General features: G+C 33.9%; 1 protein-coding gene across 1 annotated transcript; it reads left to right on the forward strand.

Moving 5' to 3' along the window:
• Window positions 1-1059: 1059 nt before the first annotated feature.
• LOC105777364 (callose synthase 7) lies at window positions 1060-23303 on the forward strand. Its single transcript, XM_012600610.2, has 42 exons — window positions 1060-1661; window positions 3879-3979; window positions 5546-5658; window positions 5750-5837; window positions 5938-6048; window positions 6139-6267; window positions 7650-7739; window positions 7870-7964; window positions 8103-8226; window positions 8788-8919; window positions 9018-9094; window positions 9171-9258; window positions 9757-9879; window positions 9989-10106; window positions 10367-10698; window positions 10856-10908; window positions 11021-11081; window positions 12962-13043; window positions 13149-13198; window positions 13301-13387; window positions 13610-13714; window positions 13996-14090; window positions 14180-14261; window positions 14351-14514; window positions 14665-14788; window positions 14898-15001; window positions 15494-15593; window positions 15683-15834; window positions 16388-16497; window positions 16570-16668; window positions 16778-16846; window positions 16987-17137; window positions 17231-17351; window positions 18915-19037; window positions 19111-19229; window positions 19363-19446; window positions 19642-19754; window positions 19826-20055; window positions 20434-21231; window positions 21340-21390; window positions 21842-22027; window positions 22912-23303. The coding sequence occupies exons 1-42, from the start codon at window positions 1460-1462 to the stop codon at window positions 23146-23148; spliced, it is 5673 nt and encodes a 1890-aa protein (XP_012456064.1). The 5' UTR covers window positions 1060-1459; the 3' UTR covers window positions 23149-23303.
• The last annotated feature ends 451 nt before the right edge of the window (window positions 23304-23754 follow it).

Consider the following 23754-nt stretch of genomic DNA (forward strand, 5'->3'; position numbering starts at 1 on the left):
GATTGCAGACATGGTCTTTTTATCAAGCTCTTCCCATTTTTTCTGATCTAGATTCTTAGGCTTTTTCCTGGTAACGACCTTTTTTAGACCGATCTGAACTAGAATTGCCACCATCCGAACTTGCCACAGATTGGAATTTGTGACACCAGCAAACTTCTCAATGTCAAACCTTGTTGTTGCCATCTCTAAGCGGGTTGACCTATGAAAACTGAACTAGCTTTGATACCACTTGTTGGGGATTGACCGGATTAAGCAACAAACAAGTAAAAAATAGCGGAAGAAATTGAGAAATTGAACATACAAATTTAACGTGGAAAAACCACTCCAAAGAGGATAAAAAACCACGAGCAAATATAATTTTACTATAATGGAAAAAGAATGAAGAGTACAAAAGACAGAGATAAAAAACTAAACCCCGAAACCCAAAAAAAGAACCCTCAAAACGTAAACACAAAATTCTTCAAAAGTGTTATGAGTTCTAATCTTTAATGGGTGTATTTTCTAAGGTTGTAAAAGAGCCTATTTATAGGCTAAATCCATAAGTCAAATAATAATAAAATAATCTAAACTAATCAGAGTTCGACTAAAGTAAATAACAGAGTTTAACTGAGAGATTATTTCTCAAATTTGACTGAAATATGAATCCTACCCAACAAAAAGATTGTCGATTTTATACTCTACTATGTTATTGGGCAAGAGCGAATACAAGGAGCAGGTAGGAGGCTTGCCTTAAAAATGAAAAATTATAATTTTAGCTCTTATAAATGATGAAACTATAAATAATTATATGATAAAAATTACATTTGTCCCTTTTAAATGAAAAAGAATTCTATTCAATCTCTTAAAAAATAATAGGATTATAAATTAATACATGATAAAATTCATATATTTAGATCTAAAAAAATTTATAATTCAAATTTGATTCTTAGTTGTTTTTGTATGTTTGTTTTTTTAGGATGAGTGTTGGTGATTTGCTTATGTGGGGTGGGGTGGGGTGTGGTGTTGTATGATTTAAATAACATTGTTAAAGAAAGCAAACACATAGACTTGGTAAAATCAGATGTCACAAGGAAAAGAAAAGAAATACATAACCCTTCAAAGCACGAAATGAAGCCTAAAAAAATAAAAAGCAAAAGAGACGAAAGTAAAGCTGAGTTCCCGCTTCCAAACCCACAGGACAAGTTCCCCAACCAAAAGCATTATCATATTTTCAATGCAAACTGACGTTGCTTCCTTCCTTCCTTCTCTATCCCAGAATTAGATTCCAAAGCTGCAAAACAAAAGCGAAAAGAACGTCCAAGCCCTGTCATAAAAATCTTCTTTCTGCTTTGGTTTCTCGTACTATTATATAAACAACTATGATTCTCACTCTTTCTTGCTTTAAATTCAGTGTCAATCACAACACCTCTGCCGCACTGTGGCACTTTCCTGGGTTTTGCCTTTTTTGTAAATTTGAAGCATGGCTAGTTCGAGCGGCACGAAGCCGTCGCCGCCGGTACGGAGGATGTCGAAGGCGCATGGGATGATGTTTGATCTTCCTAGCAATATCGGGAAATCGGTTGTTGACACTGACATGGTTCCCTCATCTTTGCCCTCCATTGCTCTCATTCTTCGAGTCGCCAACGAGATTCAGGATGATAATCCCAGAGTTGCCCATCTCTGTAACTTCATTTCTGATTGAACTTCTCATATTCTTTTTGCTTTTATTTTTAAATAATAAACTATGGGTTTTCCAAAGGAGTGGACTACCTTACTTATTATGATTCCTAGTTACATCATAATATTAACCTTTAGCAGTTGCTTTCAGTGTGAAGATATTTTGACAAATAGTAATTTGATAGCTGCAGGGAATTCGTTAACTGAGCTTTTCATTAATGTTAATGAGAATAATCTTATGATAGTAGACTTGTGCTATGCTTGGGAATATGAATCTGGATTTTTAGAGTCGGATTTCATTTGATATATAAATTGTGAGAATGAAATGTACACGATTGTGCATTACGTATAAGTTAGTTAAGATTCATTTGATTATATATTTCAAAGTTACTCAATTTTCTCAAATATCTATAGGTATTTCAAATTCTTCACTAAAAATTGCATCTCGCTTTTATATTTCAAAGTTACTCAATTTTCTCAAATATCTATAGGTATTTCAAATTCTTCACTAAAAATTGCATCTCGCTTTTAAGTGGAGTTATTCCATATCTATTAAGTCTTGAGTTTCCTGTTGTCTTATATTCAAATCGGCCACTCCGTCGATAGCAAATTGATTTTAAGTTGAATGCTTAATATCATGGTTCTTAAAGGCAACCGTAGTTTTTCTATAGACGTCTTCACTCTTGGAGTGATTTGAAATATGTCATAGGCAAGGAAAGAAATTTATTTATACATTTTTCTGATCTTTCTTGTCAGGCAAGACAAACTGATATAGCTCCCTTTGACTATATTTGGCTGTTTTGGGGGTCTGAGATACAATAGAGACATCTCAGGCTATAGCCAATTTGATTTTCAGGATGGATGCTGGATGCATACCTTAAAACTTTGCATAAATTATTAAGGTACTAATATTTTGAGCTCTAATACTATGCTACAAAAGAAGAGTGTTTGGGTTAAATCAGTGTCATGAAGTGTGCGAAGCACTAGGACCCTTATATTGCCTGAGATGTAAAGATAAAAAAAGGATGCTGATTTCATTGAAGTAAGGCACAATATCTTAGCTTTGAGTTTTTGTATGTCGGTGTACATATAAAATAAGCTAAGTATATATAAATTCGACAATAAACTCCAAATAATTCTCTGATTTGTCCTGTAAAACATGCAAAACTTTCTTTTCTTTTGTTGGTCAATATGCATGATATCCTTATGATTCCATGCTTGTTGTTGAAGATTCAAACATTAAGTAGAGAGTTGGACGTATTAGAAATAAAGGAAATCAAAGAGAACTTTAAATAGGCAGGCCTCTTTTGCACCTACTTCCTTACAAAAGTTGCCTAAGTGCACTGAATGCACGCTTGATAGAAGGTGCACCTAGTTTGAAAGGGCTTGAATTAGTTTTATTGTTTGGAGCTAAAGCACACTTTAACAACACCGAATTAAATTGAAGATGCCAACCAATGTGGTAGGCTCCTACTTTATATATATACACGCTAGAACTGAATCTTTTTATTGCTACCAATGTTAACTTATTTAGTTTTTGCACAGGAAGTATAATGTGTCCCTTGTTATCATTCTGGAAATTGGCTTTTGATTAGGCTGTGTAGAGAGGATATATACCAATAGGAGTTAATTATAATTTCTTTTTAGACTTTCAGTGGATCATTGCTTACTGTGCTTCATTTGGCATGAACCCCATTCAAACATTGAAATATCCAACGATTATTCAACTTCACAGTGAAGGAATCTAATAATGATTACGTATATAAGAATGCCTTTTTATGTGTGTTTGTTTCCAAAGCAAAGCTGAAAAGCAAGTAACTAGTTATATTAGTCATGAGAGAGCTACATGAATTATTTTCTCCTTATAGCTTCATTCATAATTAACACGCTTAACTAAGTTTCAATCTTTCAGACGACAGGGATAAGCAAAAAACACGCTTAACTAAGTTTCAATCTTTCAGACGACAGGGATAAGCAAAAACAGCTATCAGTCATTTTGCCTACAAGAAGGCTTTTTTGATCCTCATGAATGGGATGTTGCTATAAAATCTGTGACGCTGTGTTGTTTCTATTTAATTGTAACCAACCTATCATGTTTTCTTGTTATCTTCTGATATAAGAATTAAAAAAATGTTATAAAATGTGTGGCATAAAGTAATTTCTGTATGCTTGCTAGAATTGGAATTTACTCTTTTAGGCTTTGCTACTTTTTGTATGATTAGGCCGTGTCTATGCATTGAAGGAGGCTGACAGGATGGACCCAGCATCCAGTGGACGCGGTGTTCGCCAGCTCAAGACATATTTGTCAACTAAAATAGAAGAGGTATATCTTGTAGTGCTATTAGTTGTCCACTGTTTTCCATTTTGAAATTGAAAGAATGTTCATGTTTTATCAATTCATGTTCGATGTCATTAACATTTCGAATATTAGTTTCTTCTTCTGATGTCACATACAAAGAGGAATACATATTCTGTTTATGTTTTATTAACTTCATGCTTTATCTTGTTGACATTCTCTGTGCGGTTTATTGGCCAAAGTTTCCTTTTAACTATCTCATATCAAGGCTGAATACCGATTATATATCATCATGATTAACAAAAGAACTATTGCTATATGGTGATTGCAAGAAATTTAACATGGGAAATTTGCATATTTAGCTAATGCATTTTCCTTCTTTGCTAAAAGGAAAACTGAAGAAAGAAGTTTCATTTCTTCTGTTTATTTATGAGCTTTCATTTTATTTGGACACCTAAAGGAAAAGTAGCTAGATATTGCTCTGAGCATATCACTTTTTCTAGATGAAGAAATTTTGAGAAACTTGAAATAAATTTGTAACATGAAAGATAATTTAAGTGTCAGCTAGCATCCTTGTTGAAGAGTGATTTTGATTTATCACTGTTATAGTGAACTTGATCACTGTTATATCGATTACAGACTAAAAGCCTATTGTTGAGTCATTACCTGGCAATGTAAACTTCTAATTTGAGTTGTTTTGTTTATGGTACTTTAGATGCTTATTTGTTTCTCATAATTGTCTTAATATTTATAATAATATTTACTTATTTATCACAAACAACGGTAGTTAGGTTAATTAGTCATAAAGAGGAAAATGCTTCTGTTAATCCATAAGCAATAATAATCGGTCATGAGATCATCTGTGAACTAGAGACATAATCATTTAGTGGGATCAGAAATGGATTTTTCTATAGTATCCTAAATTGATACTTGAATCTCTAAATGATTTAGAGACTGTTAATTAGTGGGCTAATTAGGGTTTATTAAGGAGAAGTTACCTCCTTAACATTTGATATGTGGAGCCACCATTACCTTGTGTTTGGATTGGACTAAAACAAGGGAAAGGACGGAAAGGGAAAGTAAAGGGAGTTGAATATCCTTTGATTTCCCTTGAAATACTCAGTTTTTGTTTACTCCAATTTGGGGAAAAAGCTGGGGAAAGGGAAATAAAAATTTTTAATATGTGAAATACCATTTTTATCCCATTAATTTTTATATATATTATTTTATAAAAATGATATAATTGGAAAAAAAATCATTATAATCAATTATTTCTTTTCGTTTCCACAGTTTAACCAAACAAAGGTTGTGAAAATTCCTTTACTTTCCTTTTACTAATTTTAACTATCCAAACAAAATACATACATACACACACATATCATTTCCTTTCCTTAACCTTCCTTTCCTTTCTTTTTCTTTATAGTTGTTTAGTGTTAAGGTAATATTTGCAATTAAGAAATTTGAATATTAACGGTATTTCCCTTCATTTAAGAGTAGGAATACATCCCCACTAGTAAGATTTGTTATTGTAGTTTTTACTTTTAGTTTATGTGTTGTGCTTCAAAATCCTTAGGTTGTTTTTTTGCATTGCAGGAAAAAGATGAAATAAAGTGTCAACTTGCAAGAACAGATGAAAGGGAAACCCAATTGTATTATCAGATATTCTATGAGAAAAATATTAAAGAGGGGCAAGATACAAAGCAACCGTGAGGCCTTACTTTGAACCATGAACGTGCTTAATCTGGCTTAGCATATTGGTTATTTGCCCTTATCTTCTTCTATTTGTTACTCTTAAAGGGAGGAGATGGCTAAGTTTTATCAGATTGCAATGGTTTTGCGTGATGTGTTGAAAACAGTGTTACCTTCTTCACAAGTTGATTATAAGGTTTGATTCATCTAATTTTGGAATCATTAAACAAGATTCAGGGTTCATTTACACTTGCGAGGACTGAAAAAGTACTTCATAATTGATTTTGGCTTGACAGACTGTCAAATATGTTAAAGAACTGGAGAGCAGAAAGGAACAATATGAACATTACAACATTCTTCCGCTCTATGCTGTTGGGATAAAACCGCCAATTATGAAACTCCCTGAGGTAGTTTATTATGCAGTATTATGTTATCTTGCTTTTACTTGTTCTCATTAATTGTAGTTCTAACAGTGGTGATCCCTTGTGCTTGTACAGATCACTGTTCCATTTCAAGCCATACGTAATGTGGAGAATCTGCCAATGCCCATAGCTCATTCGGGTTCAGATGTCAATTTATATGTTAATGACATATTTGATTGGCTATTGTCTCTTTATGGTTTTCAGGTAATGCTTCAAATTCCTACCTCATTTCACCTTTTATTTAATACTATCTCTTGCGCTCTAACCAATATGCATTTCTGGCCTTGTACGTATTTTAACCTATATAAGCTTGCTTTATTTTTAAGGTCCAATGTTACTTAGGCTGACTGTTTGTTAATAATAGAATCATCAAGGCAATAGATAACAGTACAAGCAAGGTTAGAAAACCAGACTGGAGATCAATTCTCTAGTTCAACTGGTTGTACCAGACGGCTTAATAAAAGTTTTAAGTATTTAAAAATAAATTAACTGTAAATATATATTAAATAGAGTAAATAATTAATCTTGGCTCAATGAAATGGTGTTTATTAAAAAAACTAGAGGTTGAAGGTTCAAATCTCATCAACTACAAAAAGAAAAAGAAAAAAAAAAAGAACAATATAAAACTGCTTTTACTGGTTAAACTGGTTTTCTGCCAGTTCATGATGTTCCGAGTTCTTTATACCATACTAGATTGGGCAGCCTGCTGTTTGCTAGTTAAACTAGTTCAGTTTTTCCATCATTGAGTTCAAGAATATATGGTTCTCTACTCTCTGAAGGCAACAGCAGTCTGGTTTTTGGGACCAAAAAGTTCCAGGATGCTTCCAGTAAACCCTTTGGATCTAAACTATAATTATTCACTTTTATCGAATACACCCTTATATTTGCAACAATATAAATGACTAGATAGGTAGTTAAACACCATGGATAGTTGTTGCTTGCTAAAACTCTTGATCATTTGTGATAGTTTTCTTGAACCCAGTATTTTGTGGGAATAGAGAATTATGGAGTTCTTTTCTCCTGTTTTCTTCTTTTTTAAAGATGTCAAGTTTTTTTTTGGTTTTGTTTTTCCTCATTACACGAAGATATGTCAAACATTGTTTGCACTATGAAGGCCATGTCAAAGTTTGTTTAAATGAGGGAAGTTCATGTGTGCATGTTTCAAGCATCTAGGAATGTCTTACCTTTGAGGGAGGCTTTGATAATGAAGCAAAGGATTCTTTAACTTGATAGCAGACCTGTGGTGGTCCGGCCGTGATGTGGCTCGAATTTTTTTACTTTCCTTACCCATACCCAGCTTGAAAGCTCATCTTACGATTTAGAAAAGATTAAAATGTTTTTATATTAATTTTTATTCAATGAATAGTAATTCGTGCTGAGCTGGCATAAATTGCAAATTCCAAGTCCAGTTTGGCCCAACTTGGGCCAATTTTTTGGGCTGGGTGGGTAACCTGCTCTGTAGACAGGTTGACTCAATGGCTTTTGTTGATAATTATATCATGAATGTTATTTTCTAAAAGAAAAATAAAAGGAGGGTCCTTTTCATCTAATAACAAGATGTTTTCTTATCCTTTTTGGTATTGAAGAAAGGGAATATAGCAAATCAAAGGGAGCACCTAATATTGCTACTTGCCAACATTCATGTGAGGAGTAGGAATCTTGAAACTTATTATCAGGTAAATCATTTTTCCTCTCTGCAGCTTCATGCTTTCTTTTTGAGTCTCACTTCTCTATTTACGCTTTTGCAGCTTTGATTAACACTATTATGACATCTTATGTTGATGATTAATACCAAGTTTATTGCAGCTTGATAGTTTTACCATACAACATTTAACTGATGAAATATTCAAGAATTATGAATCATGGTGTTACTATATGCATCGTGAACCGAATATTAAAAGGTATATATTTTCTGTGCTTATGAGACGAAGCTTTTCAATTTGTTTACCAAGTTAAATTTATTATGAAAACTTATGCCAGGAATTTAGCACACTGATCTCTTTTTTCTTATGATGTTCACTGAAACTTTAACTTTGTAGGTATCCCCAAGGTTATGCAGTACAACAGCTACAACTCATTTATATTGGACTTTATCTTCTCATATGGGGTGAAGCATCAAATATACGGTTCATGCCTGAATGTATTTGCTATATCTTCCACAGTGTATGTTTCCTATCACTAATATTAGGATTGCTTCGAGTGCATAATTAATCTTTAGTCATTCTTTTATGATGTGTGTAGTTTATAGCATGGTAGCTAATAGGAATGGTGTAGATCAATAGAGGAAAGAGATGGAAATATGGAAATCTAGAGGGGAAATCAGAGTCTAAAGGCCAGAAGCAATTCAGGAGAAATATAGGTAGAAAAATAGAACTAGGGAGAGAACCCGAAAGAGTTAACAGAGGGGGAAAAATCTATATACTTAATATCTCAAATTCTAGCGCTCGTCATCCAAAATCTAATCTAAACTAAAATAACATAGGTGTTTATAGGTCTATAGTGTACGAATTTATGTTAAAATGCATAAATGCATAAGAAAGAGGGTATTTGTTTAGCCTTTTTGACTTTTGTCTTGAGCTCAAGTCTGAACCTGAAAATTCCCATACTGATAACATGGTCAAAACTCCATGTTATAACTATTCCCATTCTCATTATTGTCAGTGTTTTATGGAATCTAGTCATTCTAAAAGTGGCATGCTTAATATTACATTGTTGGTTTTGAAGATGGCAAGCGATGTTTTTGAAACTTTATCTTGCAAAGTGCATCCTGTTAGTGACGCAAACCAAACAGCAGTGCCTGACCACGAATACTTTTTAAGAACTGTCATAACACCTATCTACAAGGTTCTGCTTAAGGTAATTATAATTTATTCTATTTGGAAAATTGTTTGATCCTTTTTTTTTTTTTTAAAAAAAACTTTAAACCTAAATTCTGATATGATTTGGTGGGAAAGGAAGCAAAAAAAAATAAAGAAGGCAGGGCAAGCCATTCTACATGGAGCAACTACGATGATCTAAATGAGTTCTTTTGGTGAGCTTCTTGAATGTTGAATATGGTTTTGTCTGCACCAATAGATAATTGGAATCCTGAAAATTGTTTTCTCTAGGTCTGAAAATTGCTTTATGCTAAGGTGGAGAAGAGAAGGTGAAAAATATTATTTTCAGCATCTTGATGAAATACCACTTCCAAATGAGGTAGCTTCTTTTCCCTGTTAGTTGCGGCCTTCATCTATGCTAGCCATAAATTTTATTTTCTTAGGTGATTAATTTGAAAATAATTGTTCAATAAAATTAGGTTAAAAAGTTCTAGTTCATAGTAGTTTCTTTTTGTGGAGAGATGATATTGAAAAATCTTAATTGTGCAAGCATGAAAGTTTGGAAGGATTGTTAGTTAGTAAATTGGTCATGTTAGTAAAAAAATTATGTTCCTAGATCATTGTTTATCATGATCACCTTTATTGAAATTTCACAATTTTTTCTAATTCTTTTTTCTTGCATGCACACTGTGAACTAAAAGTTTATTGTGATTTTGAGTCTTTCGAACTATGTTGATTTGGAAGCTGTGAAATATATTGCTCAGCATCTTCTAAACATATGAGCTTGCTCTCTTTGTTGTCAAATTAATCTCTATTAGTATCTTTCAATTTCTTCTTTTTATTAAGATTTTATTTAAATTACATATGTCCCTTTCAGATTGTTAATCCATGCATTATTGAGAAGAGGAAGCATAAAACCAACTTTGTTGAAGGCCGCACGTTTCTGCACTTATATAGAAGTTTTCATCGAATGTGGATATTCTTCGTAGTGGCTTTCCAGGTAGTCTTTTTTAACCTCCTGTCTTGAATTTTTCTTACTCTTTTACACAATCAGTTGATTGCATCTGTATATTTCTTTCCTTTTCTTATATATTTATTTTATATTTCAGGCTATGGTAATAGTTGCATGGAGGCGTTCTGGATCTGTTTATACTGTTTTTGATGAAGGATTCTTAAGAAGACTGTTAAGCATTTTCATTACTTCTGCTGTTCTCAATCTTTTTGAAGGTAACAAAAATTTCCATATGACACTTACTGTAGGTACAGAAGCAGTCTTATATAAATGTCCATGATTTGAAATACCATATATTCATGATAATGGTTCCTGCCTACTATTCACAATTTTGTTTTTTAGAACAATGCTATTCATAAAGTTTATATATCAATACACTTACAAGTTCTGCAATCAGTTATACCCTAACTTAATGACAGGCGTTTAATAGAGTGAGTTCATGATTTTCATCTTTGCATTTATTCCTTCTCTGCAGCTGTTCTGGATGTAGCTCTTACTTTCAACGCTTGGAGGAGCTTTGAATTTAACCAAATACTGCGGTACCTTTTGAAATTGATCATGGGAGCTATTTGGGTCGTGATTTTGCCAATAGGTTATTCCATTTCTGTGAAGAATCCAACTGGGGTCATCAAGTTCCTAAAGCACTGGACTGGGAATATGCAAAACCAGTCATTATATAATTATCTCATCGTACTTTATCTGATACCTGATTTACTTGCTACTGTATTATTTGTGCTTCCACTTTTGCGGAAAAAGTTGGAGCTTTCAAACTGGCGGATAGTTACTCTTGTTATGTGGTGGAATCAGGTAAGCATATCAAGCATTATTTATGTTTGACATTTTTTGTGCTTTCATTTTGTTATTTCAGTTGTATGCAAATTTGCTTCTATTCCCGTTTATCTTCCACCTTTATGTTATTGCTTAAATTTGCTCTACTTTTGTGCATATATATTCTTTGCTCCAGCCTAAACTTTACGTGGGAAGAGGCATGCATGAGGACTTCTTCTCACTCTTAAAGTAAGAGAAAAAAAATGTTTTTGGTTGTTGCTTTCTCAACAATGTTTCTGGCTCTTCTATAAAAGCTTCATGTTAAACTTGTTCCACTGACAGAATTATTGAATGCACTTAGGTACACGATGTTTTGGATTATGCTGCTAGTCATCAAGCTAACATTCAGCTATTTTGTTGAGGTGATATCTCCTTTATATTTACGAATCAGTTGAAGATCAAAATTCTTAAATGTTAAAATTAGCTAAATATTGGTTTCAATTACATTAATCATTGTTCATAATTACATGTGATTATCTATTTTACACATTTACCGTCATGGTATATGATGTTTATCATGTTTTATTTTAAAATGAAACTTAGTAAGTCAAAACTGGCATGCAACATTAAAGCAAACTACGGAATTCTTAAATTCTTAATACTTGGAGTTGGTTGAAAATGCATTTGTAATTTTAGGTTCAATTTAACTGATGCCAAATAAATTGTTTCCACAGCCGGATGCTGTGTGTTTTATTTTCCCCTCTAAAGCATCTAGTAATCTAATATGTATGATAATCATGCATCTTAATTGAAAAAATCTAGATAGGGAAGCATAATTCTTAACATTCTTTGATTTTTGTTGCTTCTTTTACAAGTTAAATTATCTGTTCTTATTCTTGAATTTAGGAATAATAGCAGAAGAAATCGACGGAACTAATTCTTTTAAGAACTCCTGTCCTTTCAAGAATCCAACCTAAAGCCAATTGGTAACAAGTGGAGGGCCCAACTTTAATATACAACCACAAAAAAGTTACTTAATAGATGCGGAATAGTACCAGTTAATACTCCTCATGCGTAGCTCAAAGGGACTACATGTAGATAACCTCTCCAAGAGTTATCAACCCCACTTGGGGTTAGACAGGAAGAACAACAAACCGGAACATAGTTTTGATCCCATGTTAAGCATCAAACTAAAACCAATTTGCAATAGGCAGAGGGACCCAACTTTGATATAAGACATAGGTAACCCAATACATAAACATAATAGAGGTTGCATAACACCACTTAACCGTATGGATCATAATCTGGAATTTCGTCACTGGTCATATGAAATGAAGTTATGATTTGGGAAAACATAATGTTATATAGCCTTATTGGGGAAAAATATAATTAATATTTTTATGGAGTCTTGTCTTGGATGTGGATCTTTCTTTACTGCAGGTAATAAAGAAATTTGCCAGTCATTTATTGTCTTTGTTGACTGAAACTTACTCCAATAGATATAAACACAATGGTGAACAGCAGCTGATAAAGGAATAGAGGGAACAGGATAATCATTTAAGCTTGTTGGAGAAGAATGCAAGTAGTTTGACCATCACTTGCATTGTTCTACAACATGCTAAAATCCTCTTGCTGTTCTACGGAGGTTTTTATCCTTTTTTTTTCCAAGGTGTCAAGAAAGAATATACCAGATAAAATATGTGATAATTATAGTAGTGAAAAGAATTTTGGTTTCTTTAGTTCTTGACTTCCTGCAGGATCACAACTAGGCAGAAGTGAAGCCAAAAGGAGCTGGCAAATGCCTCCTCTTACCCCCATGCACTTTTGAAAGACCTTGTTTGCAAATAAACAAATTTTACTTTGGCCGTTATAGAAATCTCCGTTTAGGATAATGTTGCATCTGATTTGTTAAGTTTTATAATTGGTTACTAACTTTCCATTTTGAGCTTTGCTGTTGATTTCTTTTTCTGCTTTTTGTACTTTTAATTGTTAAAACATTAAACATCCAAGAAAGTTCTGCAAATATATATTACCGAAGAAAAAATATTTGGGGATTTTTTTTTTTTTTAAGTTTCTTTTTCATTCTTGTATTTTTCATATAAGTCTCTTCCACATATATTTTTTCTCCCTCCACCCACAAACATGAAATTAGTGATTTCACCCCCTGCAGCTAGATTGCTAGTTTATGCTGCTATTGATCTTTCTACACTTGTGTCAGTTTTTATGAATTACTTTTCTTGAGAATATGCTAAAATCAAATAAAAGTTGCTTCTAACCTCTATTACTTTGCTTTCACTTTAAGATTTTTCCACTTGTGCGACCAACCAAGGAAATTTTGGATATGCATGTCGAAAACTATCTACTGTACAAGATTGTTCCAAATGGTAATATACCTCTTTTTTTACATTTTATTTTCCCTTGTGATTATTTTACTCTCTTTTTATATCTTTCTGTAGCATCTAGTAATTGAAATTCTAAACCTTCTGTAGTTGCTCATAATGTCGGAGCTCTTATAGCAATATGGGCTCCAATTATCTTGGTAAGCATTTAAGAACCTTGTAATGGGAAATTTGATGCCATGATCATAATTCTTGTTGCTTAATAGCTTGTTTCATTATCTGAGTGTTTTACTCATGCATAGGTTTATTTTATGGATGCTCAAATATGGTATGCCATTTTTTCTACCCTTTTTGGTGGGGTTCTTGGAGCCTTCCGACATGTGGGTGAGGTATGCAGTAATCTTGTGCTCAAGCTACTAGAAATATGATAATTAAAAACTGAGTATACGAATGTGTGCACATGTATAAATGCATACACTCTGCGACCTGCGCACATGTATGTATGCAAGTATGATTTTGTGGAAACTCTAAAATTTGTATGCATTGATTTGCGAAGTTACATTAGGGAGATTACCTTCTTAAATTTTTGCTTTCATTGGATTATTTAATAGATACGTACACTTGGGATGCTGCGATCCAGATTTCGAAGCGTACCTCGAGCTTTTATTGAACGTTTTTTGCCATTAGCACATCATGATTCAAAGACAAAACTCTCGGTAATGCCAATTGCGCATATTCTAGCATCATCTACGGTTTCTCTTAAATGTTTAAGATTTTTGTGCATCATTCCAGATATCAAAAAACTTCTAAATATAATTTTTGTCAATTTTCTTTTTTCTCCACTTCTGTAATTTTAATAAAATCTCTTTGGCTTAGCAAAAAAAGCATTTGCTATCAATCGATATGGTATCTTATCATCACTATATATGAAGATTTTGATCCTTTTCCTGATTTTACTTTTGTTCTTTTGGATAAATTAAAATACTTCTCATGGCAGGATAATTCAATTGAACAAAAGAACATGGCAATTTTTTCTCAAATGTGGAATGAATTCATTTGTTCCATGCGTGAGGAGGATCTAATTAGCAATAAGTGAGGATTTCTTTCGTACACTTTATTCCAGATGAAATATAAAAATTTATATGATGACTCGCCTTTTCTCTTGCCTGAAAATTCACCAGGGATCAAGAATTGTTGCTTGTCCCATGTTCTTCAAGCGATGACTCTGTGATTCGGTGGCCACTTTTCTTGCTAGCTAGTAAGGTAAACACTATTCAGTATATTTTCAGGTTTACTTTTCCATGTGACGCAGGTTGTTTATGTATAGATTATCCCCATGCAACGTCTTACAGATTCCTGCTGCATTGAACATAGCAAAAGATTCTAAGAGGAAGGAGGATGCCAAGTTGATTAAACTGATCAACAGTGACTTTTACATGCATTCAGCGGTGGTTGAATGTTATAAGACGATCAAATGTCTTATAGATGGCCTTCTGGAAGACGAGGCTGATAAGAAGTAAGGTCGAAGTGTTCATATTATTGGCTTGAACTTACAGATGTAGTCCTAAATATCCTCTAGTAATTTAACTTTGTATCTAAGAGATTCCTTGTTTTTTGTCTCAATTAATCATCTTCTAAATTTTGCCGCCTTCTCATCCTGGAATAGGATTGTACTGAAGATTTATGATGAAGTATCTAATAGTCTACAACAGGGGAAGTTTCTGAAAGAATTCAAGATGAGCGGTATGCCTTTGCTCAGTGTAAAGTTGGAGAAGTGGCTAAAGATCTTGGTAGAAATTGAGCTTAATCTGTGTTCTCTTCTTTTGTGTTTTTCCTCTGCTTTCTTTTTCTTAGTGGCATACATTTAAGCACTCTGTTACTTGAGTTCGTTTGTTACAGATGGCTGATCATTGGGATGATGAAATATACAAGGCCCAGATAACCAAAGCTCTGCAGGGTATCATGGATACTGTTACACATGATGTTATGATTAACGGCCAGAAGTAAGAACTGAAAATTATAACCTTTGCATCAAAAAGAATTCTTCTCTCTTTCCGATCAGATACTTTAACTGCCTTACCTAAAATGAAAATGAAAAAAAAATAAAAAAGAATCATTTTAGATGCTCAGCAGACTGTTTACAACAGAAAGCTTTATCATTATGCAAGGAGATAAGAAAATATGTTCTTATTCTAAATATAAAACCAGTAGTATCCATAGCTCAACAAATTCAAATTTACCCTCAGATTTCATGGTATTTTATGATTGGGATTAGCAACCACAACTTGACTAGTGAAGCCTCAAATTTAGATCTGTACTTTTGATGAAATCCCGTAAAAAAAGCCATCCTAGATGTAATCAAGCAACCATCAGTCTTTGTGAAACAAAAATCTGCTAGTTTTTGAAATTTGAACCAGGTAATTTGCTGAACTCTTATACCATTGAACGAGTCTTTACCACTAACATGGGCAATGAATTTCCTCTCCTCTCTTTAGAGCTCTTCAAGGAGCTTCTGTTTATCAGAATAGCAAAGATGGGCAGAGTTTTGAAAAGATTAACACTCAGGATATACGGCACAAATCTTGGAAGGACAAGGCAATGAATCCTCTTTTACATATCCTTTTTTAGTTTGAAATATTGCTAATTGATATTTGCTTATTATCCTATTCTTCAATTCTCTACAGGTCTCTAGGCTCCATTTTCTTCTGACTTTCAAGGAATCTGCTGCTGATGTGCCTCGAAATTCAGAGGCTCGACGCCGTATTACTTTTTTTGCCAATTCATTATTTATGAATATGCCAACTGCGCCCAAAGTTAGTGATATGCGCTCCTTCAGGTCAGTGACCATTTACAATTTCTCAATGTTCTTACACTGAATGACAGCTTGGGAATCTTACGTGACTCGTTGAAATCAATGTAAAAGCAATGGACTGATGGCTTCTTCCAAATATTTGTCACAATACTCCCTCTATCCCACTAAATTTGTCACATTTTGAATTTTATTGGTAAAAAATTTTCAACTTTGACCTCTTATTCTTTAAATTTTATTATGGATAAAGATTGAAAAAATATATTATAAAAACATTCGAAGTAGTTTTTAAATATACATTTCTTACAAACTTTAATTAATTAAATATTTAAAAGAATTGAAGTCAAAGTTTAAAAAGTTTGACCTCAAAAATGTCAACTGTGACATTTTTACTGGGAGAGGAGTATCTTCTTCTCTTTTTCTTTTTCATGAATGAATAATGTTGGCAGGGTCATGCCACGGGAATTATTATCTTGAATCTAGAAATTGGTCAAGGACCTTTATGGTTGTTAGAGAAGATGTGTTTTGTAATTATTCTTTCTAATCTAACTTTTATTTATTTCTCAATTTATTATGTCAGTGTTTTGACTCCATATTACTCGGAACATATTCTTTTTACTGATGATGAGCTTAATAAAGAAAATGAGGATGGGATATCAACTTTGTTCTACCTACAGAAGATATATCCAGGTGAGTTACTATTATTTTTGTCGTCATCTGCAATAACGTGAGCTTATTAAGCTAGTACTGTCTCCAAATTAGATGAATGGACCAACTTCCGGGAGCGAATGCATTACCAAGAGAACAAGGAGGATATCTGTAACTGGGCAACTTACAGAGGACAGACACTTTTTAGATCAGGTCTGCATAATGATGGTCAACTTAGCAATCCATCATAAACCAACTTTAGTTGTGGATGATTATTTCTATATATTTTACATGATAACATCATCATATATGTTTCTGTCAGTGCGAGGGATGATGTACTACAGGAAAGCCCTAGAACTCCAATGTGCCCTGGAATTACCTAATCATAATGGTTTGTGGCATTCTAGACACACATTCAGTTAGAAATATGAACTATTATCTTCATTTTTACATTTCAAGGTCTTGTATCTTTTAGGGTTGTTACCACCAAATATCATGCCATGCAACTATTGACTAGATATTACTTTGCAGCTTCAAGGGAAGAGGACTCTGCTCGAGCGCAAGCTCTGCCTGATTTAAAATTCACCTATGTTGTATCTTGTCAGATCTATGGAACTCTGAAAAATTCTGATGATTCTCATGATCAAAGTCGTCAAAGAAGCATTCTGGATCTCATGCTTATGTATGTTACCTGTTAATACCCCATAATAAGACCAAAAGTTTCCATGGAAATTAAAACTTTTGATGAATCATTCGTCATTTTAATATTGTACAGGCATCCATCTTTGCGTGTTGCCTATATTGATGAAAGAGAGGAGACTGTTAATGGAGAATCTGAAAAATCATTTTACTCTGTTCTTGTCAAGGGAGGTGATAAATTTGATGGCTATGAAAGGGTAAGTGCTTGTTTTATCAGGATCTTCATTTTTCTTTTTCTTTGTTAAATTTGTGTGTTATTTTGATTGATTGCTAGGATGCAATTCTACCAACCTTATTTGCTGTCCAAGTCATCCCCATCCCATTTATGGTTTATTTAAACCCAATAGGGCATGCTTGAGGTTGAGTGAAGCTAGTTGTTAACCAGATGAGGCAATGCATTCTTTAACCTGTCACTGCTATACATACTAGATTTGGCACACTATCTAGGTGGAAAAAATGTGTTCTACAATGAAAGTAGAAGTTATTTGATAAAAATGTGGTGGGATAAAAAGGTTACACATTTAAAATTAGGTACTTTAGGAGGTGGATAACTCTTGTTTTAAATGTATATATAAAAAGAAATTAATATTCCTAGTTTTATTTTCTTGTTATAGTTTTACTTTAATTTTTATGCCAACTTTCCAACTAGGCGTCACTTGTGATACCAAACTTGATATGAAACTCTATAGTAGTAGAGATATGCAAGATTAATCTTTGTTTCAATTTATAATTTATTTATATTTTTCCAGCTTCCACTAGCTTTTCTGCTTTCTTTGGTTGGTTCTTAATAGGGAAGAAACTCAATTACTGCCTAGTTCCTCAAGAAGTTTATAGATGTTAGAGATTAGCAATTTTTTTATTGATTTGGACACAACATTCTCTTGCTTATGATGAAAATCCCTTACAAGCTCAAACAGTTAACTGCCATCATCCATTTTGTTGAAGTACTTCATCAAACTTCTGTTATTAAAGTTGAAGAAGTGCACATACAAAAATCTCAACTGATGATAGGGCAAAATAAAGTAAAAATATTTCCTTGACATTAGAGAAGTTTATAGATATTAGAGGTTAGCAAAATTTTGATTGATTTGGACACAACATTCTCTTGGTTATGATGAAAATCCCTTACGAGCTCAAACAGTTAACTGCCATCATCCATTTTGTTGAAGTACTTCATCAAACTTCTGATATGAAAGTTGAAGAAGTGCACACACAAAAATCTCAACTGATGATAGCCAAAATAAAGTAAAAATATTTCCTTGATATTAGAGAAGTTTATAGATATTAGAGGTTAGCAAAATTTGATTGGTTTGGACACAACATTTTCTTGGTTATGATGAAAATCCCTTACGAGCTCAAACAGTTAACTGCCATCATCCATTTTGTTGAAGTACTTCATCAAACTTCTGATATGAAAGTTGAAGAAGTGCACATACAAAAATCTCAACTGATGATAGCCAAAATAAAGTAAAAATATTTCCTTGACAATCAAACATAATGATTTACTAATAATTTGATACCAATCTAATAAATGGTGCTATGAATTTTTACAATGACAATGTACTTGCTTCAGAACATCATAGACATGATAGTGAAAGCAATTTGCTTTTTTCTCTCTGTTGATAGTTATGTATCTGGCACATATATTTTATCAAAGACAATCGTCCAATGCAGATCTATTGGGCCATAAGATTATGTCAATTTAACATATGTGATTGTTTACGACATCCTTTTACATGGATTATTCGTTGTATGTCTAGGAAATATACCGCATCAAACTTCCAGGTCCTCCAACAAAAATTGGTGGAGGAAAACCTGAAAACCAAAATCATGCCCTTATTTTTACTCGAGGAGAAGCCTTGCAGACTATAGACATGAATCAGGTAGCAGTTTTTTCTCCTTCTCAAGATAGGTCTGTAAGGTTCTAGAACACCATTTAATATTTTGTTTTTTTAGGATAACTATTTCGAAGAGGCTTTTAAAATGAGAAATGTTTTGGAAGAGTTTGAACACTCCTGTCACTGGCAACGGAAACCTACAATATTAGGTTTAAGGGAGCATATATTTACTGGAAGGTTAGTCTTACCTGTTGTGATTATAGATTTTGATCTTGGTTTGTTTAATGATGCGCACAAGCAAGTCAAAAACCAATCATTTCACAGAACAATGTCTAGATACTAACATGTTCGTATTTTTTTAATTTGACAGTGTTTCGTCACTTGCTTGGTTTATGTCCAATCAAGAGACTAGCTTTGTGACTATCAGCCAACGCTTTTTAGCAAGTCCTCTGAGGTACCCTGAAATTTTCATCTTGACTAAATTTTTACTTGGGAAATATTGTATATTGATTGTTGCTAATATTCACATGGTGTGCTAGTTAAAATGTGATAACAGGGGCCTCTCCACCTATTACCAATTGGTTTTAGGTTGGGGGCCCATCTAAAATTTAACACCAGTATAGTTTCCATGATTATCTCATCTTCGCAGGGTACGATTCCATTATGGTCACCCTGACATATTTGACAGAATCTTCCACATAACAAGGGGTGGCATTAGCAAAGCTTCAAAAACTATTAATTTAAGTGAAGATATATTTGCAGGTACACATCAGCAACTAATCCAACTAATTCCGTAAGTTTAATATTTTGGCTAATTCCACAAGAGGTTTCAGGGTTCAATTCAACTCTCCGAGGGGGATATATAACACATCATGATTACATCCAAGTTGGAAAGGGACGTGATGTGGGCATGAATCAAATATCATCTTTTGAGGCTAAAGTTGCAAATGGAAATGGAGAGCAAACACTTAGCCGTGATGTGTATCGCCTTGGATGTCGATTTGATTTCTTTAGAATGCTATCATTTTACTTTACAACAGTTGGTTTCTATTTTAATAGCATGGTGAGCAAACCGAACTAATTTCTTCCTTTATGTGGTTTTATGTACTTGAATATGTGGTAAATGGATAAAGTTCAGGTGATCAAATATCATTTATATAGCCTAATAGCATGTACTTTTAGGGGAAGGGCTAATTTTGTTTCCTCAGTTGTGAAGCAGTATTTCTTTGCATGTCTACAATTAGTCATTTCAGAAATTAACTCACTCCATAAATACTATAAGTTATTACTTGGTTCTATCTTTTTTAATGAGATAAAGCATAGCATCAAGCTACAAGGCTGGTTCATATCATTTGACGTTTGTTTTTCTTTTTATGCCTCCCGCACTCTTGCAATGTGAGTAAACATTTATTCCTCTGTTTTTGGCATTGCATTGTTTCAGGTTACTGTGCTTACAGTATATTTGTTCCTCTATGGACGTTTGTATTTGGTTATGAGTGGAATGGAAAAAGAGATCCTAGAGAAGTCAATTATAAATCAGAACAAGTCCCTGGAAGCAGCTTTAATTCCTCAGTCGCTCTTTCAAGTGGGTTTGTTATTGGTTTTGCCTATGCTTATGGAAATTAGCCTGGAGAAAGGGTTCCGCACTGCTCTGGCTGACTTTATCATCATGCAGCTGCAGCTAGCCTCTGTATTCTTTACATTTCAGCTTGGAACAAAAGCACATTATTTTGGGAGAACAATCTTGCATGGAGGTTCTAAATATCGAGCTACTGGGCGTGGATTTGTTGTTTTTCATGCCAAGTTTGCTGATAACTATAGATTGTACTCACGAAGTCACTTTGTGAAAGGCTTTGAACTTGGTATACTACTGGTTGTATACGAAGTTTATGGTGTATCATATCGCCGCTCAAGTCTTTATTTATTTATCACCTGCTCAATTTGGTTCTTGGTTGGGTCCTGGCTATTTGCTCCCTTTGTCTTTAACCCTTCTGGTTTTGACTGGCAAAAGACAGTGGATGATTGGGCAGATTGGAAGCGTTGGATGGGATTTCGCGGAGGTATTGGTATTCAGCCTGAAAAAAGTTGGGAATCATGGTGGGAAAGAGAACATGAGCACCTTAAATACACAAATATACGAGGAAGGGTGCTTGAAATTATTCTTGCACTTCGTTTCTTTGTCTATCAATATGGAATTGTCTACCACCTTGACATAGCTCATCACAGTAGGAGTTGGAGGGTACATTTTGCTATTTTCACTAAAATAATTTTTTTCTTGCCTTATTAAACATCATTTAGGTTAAAGATCATCCTCTCTTTGATCTTGTTTTAACCTATAATTTTGCAGGTTTACGGACTCTCTTGGGGTGTTATCGCAGCAGCTTTCTTATTGTCAAAGGTACAGAATGAAACTAGTTTGTAGCGGAGAGGGGCGGAAGCATATAATTAAATGTTTCTCAATTGGTGTCCACACCTATTAAGAATTGTGTTTCCTGTAGTCTTATTAAAACTGGGCTTCTCCATCAGAGCCCAGGTGTGCTCTGTTGTTGCTGCCTAAGCGCTTGTAATTTGGTTGTCCATGTATAGGCCTTTGTTGAGCTACATGTGAGGAAGAGTATTAAGTGGTGTTATCCTACATCCATTAGTATTGTGTTTTCTGTTGTCTTATATTCGAGTCTAGCCTATGCATGAATTTTTGCTTGCATACACCTACAAGGATGCTCTCTCTTATATTATTTTTAATCCGTAATTAGATATATTTTTGGTTTAGAAATAACTCATATATAAGATTTTCTTTTCTTCTGTTTCTGTATTGTATGTTGACAGATTGATTTGGTATTTTGCTGCAGATAGTATCGGTTGGTAGACAACTGCTGGGAATAGAACTTGAGCTAGTATTCAGAATGCTCAAAGCATTTCTGTTTCTTGCCTGCTTGGGAATAACCATACTCTTATCCAAAACATATGGCCTCACTATATCAGATCTATTGGCTGCTGTCCTTGCCTTCTTGCCCACGGGCTGGGGCATTCTTCTTGTAAGTTTCAATCTTTCCTAAAGGTTGAATACGTAAATAGCCCCTGAACTTTACACCTTTTCTCAATTTGGTATCTGAAGGGAAAAAAACCTGTACTACGTTTTCCATGGCATGGTTCACTCATACTAAGTCACTACATGTAAGGTCAAAGTATTTTCTAATTGCTGACATGGCATAGACCCCACACATGATGTCTTGGTATTGATCAACCTTGCTAAATTAGCATTTTACAAAACAGCTTAAATCCATTGGCTTAACTTGCTTGACAAAAATAAATTTCATATACTCAATTGTGATTTTTTTTAGACACTAAATTGTTGAAAGACAGTTCAGAGACCAATTTACGTATTAGCCTTTTTCCAAAATTGTATAGTATTTAGGGGTGTAATCGAGTCGAGCTAAGTTCAAGTTCTTAGAAGCTTGCCTTCGAGCTCAAGTCGAAATTCAAGACTTGAAGCTCGGATTAAGCTCGATGGAATTTCACTTTTAAAAGTTTGGGCTCAATTTAAAATTGAACTGTTTGAGCTGGCTTGATTAGGCTCGTTTTTCAGTAAAATCCTCATGCTCAATTTCAAGCTTGATTTTTTATGCTCGAGCTCAAGTTCAAGTTTGAATTGAAATGTTTAGTATTAATTAATATTAAAGGCTTGCAAGCTACTCAAGTCAAACAATAAGATACTCGAATTCAGCTCCCTCAATAGCTCCAGTTTTTCGAACTTGACCTTAGCTCAGACAATGACTGATCCGAAACTGGTGGCTTGTTTACAGTCCTAACAGAATTGTCATGTCTTATAAATTGTTTTTAATCATGCCTTATAATTTTAATGTATAATTATTAACAAATAAACATGACATTCCATTGATTTGTGCTTCCAAAATCGAAGATTGGGCAAGCATGCAGGCCATGGTTGAAGGGGCTAATGCGGAATTTTATGAAGGAGATGAGCAGGGCGTATGACTACATTATGGCATTGCTGCTTTTCATGCCCATAGCCATTTTGTCATGGCTTCCATCTGTATCTGAATTCCAGACTCGCATCCTCTTCAATCAAGCTTTTAGCAGAGGTCTTCAAATTTCTATCATTCTTGCTGGCAGGAAAGACAAGTCCTCACCTAAATGATTTTTTTTATTTGTTTGTTTTATGTAATATTGTGATTTTGGTAATGTACAGAGAGAGATGGAGCAATTTCTCTATTAAATTCATTTGTTAAATTTAAATTATGGTGTTCTTATCTTTATTAATGACATTTTTACTTTGGGGCAATTCAAAGACAATTTGTATGTATATTCAAAAAAAGTAGATATACATGCACTAAAATATAATTATATCCAACATTTACGTTTGAGTATGAGTAGCATATATTGCAATTATTTCGATATATATCTAACGTAAAGTTGGATTGGATTCTAGTCAACTTTTCTGCTCATAAAACTAGAATACTCTCTTTTAAATAAACATCTAATATCATTAAGCTCCCAGCCACTGTCACTGTCACTTGCAATGGAGATGGGAAGGGGATGACCGGAGAGAGCAAATCTGAAAGGGCTATCCAGCATACAACCAGCTAAATCACCTCAGAGGAGGAGCCAAGGTTTGGGGTAGAGCCACCAGGATTGCTGTCTCCATCGTAGAGCACATCGGGGACATCAACGGGTTTTCATCCAACGCCATTGAGAGGGCATCAACAATCAACCAACTCTGGTACGGTGCAACATCATCGACATC

Source organism: Gossypium raimondii, chromosome 10 (genome assembly GCF_025698545.1).
Source record: "Gossypium raimondii isolate GPD5lz chromosome 10, ASM2569854v1, whole genome shotgun sequence".
NCBI classification, from domain to species: Eukaryota; Viridiplantae; Streptophyta; class Magnoliopsida; order Malvales; family Malvaceae; genus Gossypium; species Gossypium raimondii.